This window comes from Macrobrachium nipponense, chromosome 6 (genome assembly GCF_015104395.2).
Source record: "Macrobrachium nipponense isolate FS-2020 chromosome 6, ASM1510439v2, whole genome shotgun sequence".
Lineage (NCBI taxonomy): Eukaryota > Metazoa > Arthropoda > Malacostraca > Decapoda > Palaemonidae > Macrobrachium > Macrobrachium nipponense.
Genome location: NC_061108.1, coordinates 93,699,480 through 93,709,007, shown reverse-complemented (window position 1 = coordinate 93,709,007; position 9,528 = coordinate 93,699,480). Strand labels below are relative to the sequence as shown.

The window sequence follows — 9,528 nt, the reverse complement described above, 5'->3', positions numbered from 1 at the left end:
TTCCACCTTGGCACCCATACCCTAATAGGGAAAAATGATAAAAACAAAAGAAAAAAAATCTTCCAGTGTTATAGCTCCAGTAATAAAACTTAAGACTCGGTAATGAGCCTGCTACAGCTGTTGTTTCGACAAGGTCGAAACTCCTCGAATTTCGAGAAGGGAAACAGTCCTTGCGCGACTCACGCGTTGCTGGACCTATAGCACGAGAAGGTCGTAAAATGTGATAACCTGGGCGTTAACTCGTCGTCGTCTCTTTATCAAGGCCAGCCTTGATAAAACGCTGAAAGATTTCGCAGTCCTTCCTTCTTCTTTTTTCATCGTAAAGTTAATGTAGCGTCCAATAGACAAAGCTTCGCTGCAAGTCATCGTGATCAGCGCTTAAGAAGTGAAACGACGCTGACAATCAAGTCGAATGTAAGAGCTTAGATCGAATTACTACCTTGGCGTTATAATATGAAAATGTGATTGTGGATGATCTCCTTGTGAAACGATTGGCTGAAGCGAGAGTGAATTTGGATGTTAAAAGCCAAATGAAGGAGAAATATTGAAGCTGATGAGATCAACTGTATGCGTTTCCGTAGAGGGTTAGTGCAAATAGTGCCCCTCACGCGGTGCACTGTAGGCAATACCTAAGGGTCTTTGCAGGGTCCCCTCGGCTCATAGCGGCAACCCATTTCATTCCTTTGCTGTACCTCCGTTTATATTAGCCTTCTTCCTTATTTTCCACCCTCTCCTAACAATTATTTCATAGTGCAAGTACGAGGTTTTTTCCTCTGGTTACACCTTTAAAATCTTCTTTAATCTCAATTTCCCTTTCAGTGCTGCATGACCTCATAGGTCCCTGCACTTGGCTCTTGGCCTAAATTTTATATTCAAATTTCAGCTGCATAAGAAAAACGCTGAAAGGGCGAGAGATGTGGAGATACACTTGGTAAAATGGTTAGCGTAATTGAGAAGAATGGATCTCTTGTTCCGAGACGTTTTGTCAAGCGGAAATAACGAATGATAAAAAGTTGGTGAATAGTTGTACAATTTGGAAATATTTGGAGAGAAGAGGAGTAAGACTTGGCAAAGGTGTTGGAAAGGAGGGAACTAAATATCTACGAAACAAAACTGCATGCAAGTTAGAGAGATGATAGGCACAGCGATCTGTGTAGGTGTTGCAGAAATTGTCTGCACTGGGGGTTCATCCTCGGATCAGCTGGAAAAAAGCTAAAGTTTTGAATAAATATGTAACAACTTTTGACTGGACATAGTTCAGTACACGATTTGATAATCGATCTACTTACGAATACATGCAAGTCAAGATTGTTTAGTGGAAGGTAAGCATGTTAACAAATTTCAGTCATGGAATATAAATATGTTGATTCCTTGAATATCCGACTGATAGATTTAATTCCTAGTTTCCTCGTTCAAAGCACGTATCCTTTAAATATTCGAAAACAAGTGGCTCATTTCTCTTTAATTATATTAAGTCAACAGGCATTGAAAAGCAATGCCAAAATACAAAATACAAGGGAAGATGATCTTGCGACAGACTTTAAAGTAAAACGTGGCCGGGAATGAGAATAATCTATGAGTGGGGAACAATAGATTATAGAACGCTGTCTACGAGGAAGTGGAATAGAAAAAAATTAAATAGCTGAAGTATAGAAGAAGGTTGGAAATCATATAGATTTTACTTTGAAAACGTGCACCCAACTCTCCAAGAAATTACACTCCAAGAAATTACGCTCCAAGAAATTACACAGCTTAGCAGTTTCTACATTGCTTCGTGTTTGAGAAAAATGAAGATTTTTTTTTATATATGCACATCTTTTGAATATCCAGAATGTTTTATCTTGCTTCCTTATAACTAATACACCCTTAATGGTGAGAGCGGCTGATGAACTGAAGTTCTGTCTCACCAACAAGAACTTACTTTTGACCAATAACTGATATTCGCTCAGGAGGTTTATTAAATATTTTGTGATTGATATTGAGCAGTTTTCTTTTTTATTTCTTTTTTTTTTCCTTTTTGCATGTTCCTTATTAAGGGTTTTGCTCCCCGTTGAAGATAATTCTACTTTTTTGTCTGACAGTTGTTCTGCACCATAGCCGATTAAGGTTTTACATTAAAACCGCTCATTTCTCAAGGTGCCTTGGATCCGGGTACTTACAACAATAGACTAAACAAATTACTTTTTAATGTACTACCCAAAATTATGTTCCCTGGTTCCCACTGGCTTTTGCTACAATGTAGGAAATTAGTATTCAGATGCATCCACGATATATAATTCCATATTTACTTAAACTGGAAACTTGCGGGTATTAGTTGATGAACTATTGTATGTTTTATTTCTTTTCTTTTTAAGCCATCAGAAAATATAATAGAGATAGTTTAGATTAATTGTACACTCCAGGGAGGAAGCTTGTCACTATAAAATGTACAGTATAAGTATAGCTGAACTGGAGTCTTGAACTTTGTACTCATAATAACTATTGGCTGCGCCTGAGACTTCGTTCGCCTGAATTTATTGTCCTCATATCCAGAAATGCAGTCACAACGTTACTTCCGAAAATTACTCTCTAAAAAAGTTTTTTTTCTGGGAGCACCCGATTTAGCCTCATATCTGACCATATAATGACTGCATTTCACCTTAAATTGGGTAAAAAGTTGCTGACGTGAAATATGGGTCATTTTAGCTTCAAAACTTAATTTCCTTGAGCCGGTGGTGACCGTATAGCCTATAACAAATATTCCCAAAATTTAGTATGTACCAATCTTAAGCTGGGGTCACACATTCACGTATCACGACGGCGTATGCCCAAGTATGTGGATCGTGGACATCTTCGCGGTGAAATGACCTTGAACAGCTGGTAAACAGGACACGGGCTGACGGACGTAAAGTCACCACCGTACATTGCGCCGCAAGTGTACGCGCAACGCTAGCATGGTGTCACTGCTACCGGGACTGGCCCGGCGAAGTCCTACGCAACCCCAAGATTTTGCGTTGCAAAGCACGGCGCAATGACGTACCTACGCCGAGAGTGCAACGTTCTACGTTGTTGACTTACGTCAACTTCACGTCGGTACCACACCCAACGTTGTGGGGTCGTAGGGTACAAAAGGGCCGGCCTGTATACAGAGCTTGCAGTTCCCCTTGTCAACTCCGTGCAGCAAGAAGTATTCGCCCCTGTTCTGAATCATCATGGATTGAACAAAACAGCAGCCTTAGAAACTTAGATAACAACTGTTGAAATGAGATTCATTTGCAGCCACACAAGACTAATAGAATAAAAATGCATTACAAGAGCCCTAGACTTACTCTATAGAGCACTTAATGTGCACCAAAACACATCAATTACACATTAAGTAAAATATGAAGCTATTTCAACTCAAAAACTACACAATAAAAAGGAAATGAACTTCAGTGAGTACCAGATATAAAATAACCAGAATTATAAAGATACTTGGGAAATACTTAACATATAGAATATAAATATATACTTAAATAGACACTTAACATTTAAGATATAAATATATACATTATATACACTGTAAGTTCTCGATGAAGCTCGAGGATAGAAGAGAGAGAGAGAGAGAGAGAGAGAGAGAGAGAGATGTAAAACACCAAGTATTAGAGTTCCTTTTTTTTCTCAGATGTACTTTTGTAGTTTGTGTTGAAAAATTTTGCTTTTGTCTTCTGTGTATATTTTGGTCATATATTATTTTGTCGTAAGTTTGTTTTTTCATTTCATACGTCCAGACTCTGATGTTTGTTTACTACTTTCAAAGTGAATACCAAAAATTTCTTTACTTAAATGATTTATTGTAATGAGATAGTTTTGTATGTTTTATATGGCACTGCTGACCTGAAGGCGCCGACCTGACCTTTTTTATACCGCGCTACAGCGTCACCACGTCGTACAGGGTTGTAAAGGTGCAAGTCGGTTTCCCCGTAGGCTACCGCGCAATGAGGAGGCCTCCGTGCTTCGTTGCGAGAAGAAAACCGCGGCGGCGAACAATGCCGTTGAGCCCAGTCACCGTGGGTCCCATGTGCAACCCTTGGAGCTACGTCAGGTGACATTTAGCGTGACCACCCACGACTTGTTTTGAACATTTCAAAACAGGAGCGGCCTACGGCGCTCCACTGGGTGGTGCACAGCGCCCGACCGACCCGTCACCGTATGTCCACGATTTTACGTATGTTTTACGAACACTTACGGTTTACTAACGTAAGCTATTGCCAACTACCCATTTTTTGCTCATGAGTGGGCATGCGTGCGTTAATACGTGAATGTGTGACCTTAGCATTAGGCTGAAATCCTGTGCTGGATGGTTTAATACTGAAGTACCCGTTTTATTGGTGTATTTATTGTCTGTTATGCATGGCCTATTTTCGATTTCTTCAACCTTATATGTTATTAATGACTATTTATATATATTATTTTCCACTGTCTTCTTCACCACCGCCTCTTCCATCCCCCCCCCTCCCCCCGCCCCTTCAGATTATGGGAATAATCTTCCGTGGGAAGTTCACAGTGTCTCGACGTGTTCTATGATAATAATATTCAATAATAATAATACACAAAGAAAACTTCTTTTTGGAAAAACGATACAGATATTAGCTCATCCATATTGGGAAAATGAAAACTAACCCCGTCATTATGTCACAGAAGTTTCTTTTTCCCATAGTTGAGTCCATTCGGTTGACTGTTTAAGATGTTTTGGATCAGTGGACTGTAGCTATTTCTTAGTATGGTTTTCTGACTGGACATTGTTCTTCCGATAATGAATTCTAAATGATGTAGGCGGTTTTCTATGAACATCTGGTAACAGAAAATGGGAAGATACACCTCTTCCCATTTTACTACATGTGTAGAAAATGGGATGGTCGCCTCATAGTAACGCAGAATATGGGAATGTCACCACGGAGTGTCACTATGAATAACAGGGATAATGTCTTATGGTCCATCGGTAAAGTTCATCTAGAGCAGTGGTTTCCAAACTATTTTACCTGATGCCCCCTGTTTGCTTCCAGTAGTCCCGCACGCCCCCACTCCCTCTTTTGTTCATGTGAGATGATTCTTGCATTTATTTCTTAGCATTGTTCAGGAAAACAGATTTCTGTTTGTATTCAATTTTAATAATGAAAGCCACTCAAACAAATAATAGTACATTCCAGAGACATTTTTCTAAGTAGCTATAAACGAAACATTTGGTTCAAAGGGAGCGAAAAAAAAAAAGTTTGAACATTAGCAAATTGGCAAAATTGACTTGCAATTTTAAGAATAGATAATTTGAAAACATGGCATATAACATTGGGAAAGACTCATGAGACTAAGGCACAATTTATGAACTAATTTAGTTAGATGGATGCTGTTGCTTTTTCCTCACAAGATTAGAAATTCTAGGATTGAAGGATGACAGCGCACAACGCAAGTCATTTTCTACATCAAGTCGGTTGCGCTGTTTTGTTTTTAGGACACCAAGAGCGGAAAACCCTGATTCACAAAGATAAGTAGAAGAAAAGGGAAGAATCACATGAAGTGCTTCTTCACCTACTTTTGGGTACATGGGGAGATATTTCACCCAAAACTCTTATAATTCATTGTTTGAAAGTCCCTTTTCGCGGTCGAGTCACATTTCAAATCGATGGCTTCCTTCTGCAGTGATTCCAGTAACAACTCCACATCAGTGTTAAATGGATTCTGCACCAATGTCCAAAGAGAATTCTCCATTGTGACATCTGGAAAATAGTGCATAAATTCCTCAACAAGGGAATCGAGATGTGATAAAACCTCTTTTGTCAAGTCATACTGCTCAAGTTTTCTCTTCTCAGATAAAAGCTCATTCAGATGTGAGAACGATGAAAAGTTCCCATCTTGTACTTTTCGTTTCCAAAGATGAATTTTTTCGGTGAAAGCTCTAATTGCATCAGAGTGTGCAATGATGTTTGTGTTTCTTCCTTGTAACTTCAAATTGAGGTTGTTGATAGCCTCAAAAAAGTCCACAAGGTATGCTAGTGAAAGCTGAAAGTCTTCCTCTCTGAATGCTTCATACAGTTTGTCTTGTTTCTGCTTCTGCAAGAAAATTTCCACTTCATCCTTGAGCTCGTAAAGATGACTCAGCATGTGTCCCTTGGAAAGCCAGCGGCCTTCCTTGTGAAACAGGAGAGTCTTGTAATCAGTGCCCAGATCTGAGCAAAGAGCTGCGAAAAGCCTAAATTTCAAAGAGCTATGCTTGACAAAATTCACCGCTTTTATTGCCAAATTCAGTAGATTACGTGGCAGAGTTTTGCTTGCTAATGATTGTCTGTGGATAACACAATGAGTTCCAGTTACAGCAGGATTTTTTTCTTTCACCAGCTTTACAAATCCAGTGCGAGATCCAATCATTATACTTTGCATATATGTCATGGCAGATATTTGTTCTTTGAATGATTTTATTATTCTAATTAAACAAATATTTTTGAGCAGATGACTGCACGCCCCCTAGGGGGGCGAGCCCCCATAGTTTGGGAACCACTGATCTAGAGGGAGCATCTAGAAACGCTATAGCAGTACAAGCTGAACAGCCGTATTTTTGTATTCCGGTTACATAACTCGAATTTCCTTGCAGTCGTTTTGCTAATCTCTATCAGATGTAAGTCTGAGATTTTATGATAATGTGTCTTGATACGTAGAATTCATTTACAAATTACAAACAGTGATTGCCGAGTGATGTTTGTGGCTCTTCAGCGTGTCTAATTGATATAGGTAGCAACCGTTTGCGCTGGGCCTTTGGTTTTCCTAAAATTTTATGAAAGATTGTGCTTACCTCCCTCTATAGTAGATTCACATCAACCGTGCATATGATGTCTGGGCCAGTCCCTTACGACGCTCCTGATTGGCTGTTGATAAGGCATTCACACGGCTGGAAACTCTGTCTCTCTCGAGAGATCACATAAGCAGGATATATGTTCCACCTCTCCTGAAAGACGTATACCTCAGGAGAGATGGAACATACAACCTGCCTATGTGACCTCTCAAGAGAGACTGAGAGTTTCCAGCCCTTATCAATAGCCAATCAGGAGCGTCGTAAGGGACTGGCCTAGACATCAAATGCACGGCTGATGTGAATCTACTATAGTACCGATTAGTTGCTGGGGACCGTGCACTGATGGAGAAATTAGAACTCATCATCGGCGATAAAGAGATTGTATATTGGAAAAACAAATCCATCGTACAAATATATTTTGAAATAGAACGCTATAGCACGCTCTCCAGGACCTACCATTCTCTTTTCCAATCTGAAAATGACAAAACGAGAATCATACAGATTCTCGAAATCTCTCAATCTCTCTGTAGAGTTTTTATTTTTAGAGTATATTTGAACAATTACATAACTGTGAATTTGTTTCTGCACTTTAAGACACATGCTTAAAAGATTGGGTGTTGTTATTCCACTGAAGTACGACTGAATCCGACTATGAGTGAATTCCGTTAGACAACCATATGGGCAGGTATTAGAGGAGCTGTTTTACTTTAAAAAAACATATCCCGTAGGGGGCCAGTGCCGTCAGTGCCCCTCATGCGGTGCGCTGTAGGCATTACTTAAGGTTCTTTGCAGCGCCCCTTTGGCCCCTAGCTGAAACTCATTTCTTTCTTTTACTGTACCTCCGTTCATATTTTCTTTCTTCCATCTTACCTTACCCCCTCTCCTTAACAATTGATTCAAAGTGTTACTGCGAGGTTTTTCTCCTGTTCCAGCGCTTGGCGTTTGGTCTAAATTCTTTATTGTATTCTTCAAAAAGTATAATTTTCATTACGTAAACACATTCATTTTCGTAGGGTGATATCTCGTTTGATTTGCGTTTTACACAGAGTTGGTCGTCTTCTGCTGCCGAAATTCATATTAGCGCCATCTGGAGAAGTGTGACGTCATTCCATGAAGGTGAAAATAGGTCAGGTAACATTGCTGATGCACACAGGCAGCACTAGTAGCTATATCTGCTGATATATCAGGAACTAAATCGAACTCTGCAGATTCTTATGAACTGCTAGACATTCCGAAACCCTTATAAGCTGAAAGTTAAGCTCTCTCTCTCTCTCTCTCTCTCTCTCTCTCTCTCTCTCTCTCTCTCTCTCTCTCTCTCTCGTCTCTCTCTCTCTCTCTCTCTCTCTCTCTCTCTCTCGCTCCCTTTTTTTTCTTACAGTCAGTCCCTGCCGCGAAACACAATGTCCAAAGTATTCCAATGAACAATATGTATCCAAGTGACATGTATCCAGTGGAAAGAATTCACTTAATGAACAAAATATATCCAGTGTTTCAAAGGACAAATATGCATAGCGAACAAAACTCACCCAACATACGATCTAAGCAAAGTGTATTGGCAGCCAACACGTACCCAACAAACAAAAGTACCCATTTAACAGCATATATCTAAGAACCCAACGGACAAAATATACCCAGTAAACCAGATCTGGTTAGTGGACGAAATGTTCCCAACTGACGCTATGTTGCCAAAGTATACCCAATGACAAACTGTACCAGATAGGCTAAATGTACCCAATGGACAAAATGGATCCAGGAGATGAATTTATCAAGCAGACGAAATGTACCCGATGAACAAGGTGTACCCAACTGACAAAATGTACTCAATAGACGAAATGTGCCCAATGGACAAAATGCACCCAAATGAAATGTATCCAACGGAATATATCAAGCAGGCGAAATGTACCCAATAGACAAAATGTACCCAGGATATGAATTGTATCAAGCAGACGAAATGTATCCCAGGGGCAAAATGTACCCAGGAGATGAGCTGTATCAATTAGACGAAATGTACCCAATAGACAAAATATACCCAGGAGATGAACTGTACCAAGCAGACAAAATGTACCCAATGGACAAAATGTACCCAGGAGATGAATTGTGTCTAGCAGACGAAATGCAGGGGCAAAATGTACCCAGGAGATGAACTGTATCAACGAGACGAAATGTACCCAATAGACAAAATGTACCCAGGAGATGAACTGTACCAAGCAGACAAAATGTATCCAATGGACAAAATGTACCCAGGAGATGAATTGTATCAAGCAGACGAAATGTACCCCAGGGGCAAAATGTACCCAGGAGATGAACAGTATCAAGCAGACGAAATGTACCCATAGGAAAAATGTACCCAGGAGATGAATTGTATCAAGCAGGCTAAATGTACCCCAGGGACAAAATGTACCCAGGAAATGAACTGTATCCATTAGACGAAATGTACCCAGTGGAAAATTTAGCCAGGAGATGAAATGTATCAAACAGACCAAATGTACACGATGGACAAAATGTACCCAGAAGTTGAATCATTACAAGCAGACGAAATGTAACCAATGGACAAAATGTACCCAGATGAACTGGATCAAACAGACGAAATATACCCAGTGGACAAAATTTAGTCAGGAGATGAATATATCAAGCAGACGAAATGTACCCAATGGACAAAATGTACCCAGATGAACTGTATCAAACAGACGAAATATACCCAGTGGACAAAATTTAGTCAGGAGATG

At 39.8% G+C, this 9,528-nt stretch overlaps 1 protein-coding gene across 1 annotated transcript; it reads right to left on the bottom strand.

Annotated features, from left to right (window-relative positions):
• Positions 1-5,571: 5,571 nt before the first annotated feature.
• On the bottom strand, positions 5,572-6,381 carry LOC135216584 (protein FAM200B-like). The gene has a single exon (XM_064251963.1). It carries the CDS (start codon positions 6,379-6,381, stop codon positions 5,572-5,574), a length of 810 nt encoding a protein of 269 aa, XP_064108033.1.
• Positions 6,382-9,528: the final 3,147 nt, after the last annotated feature.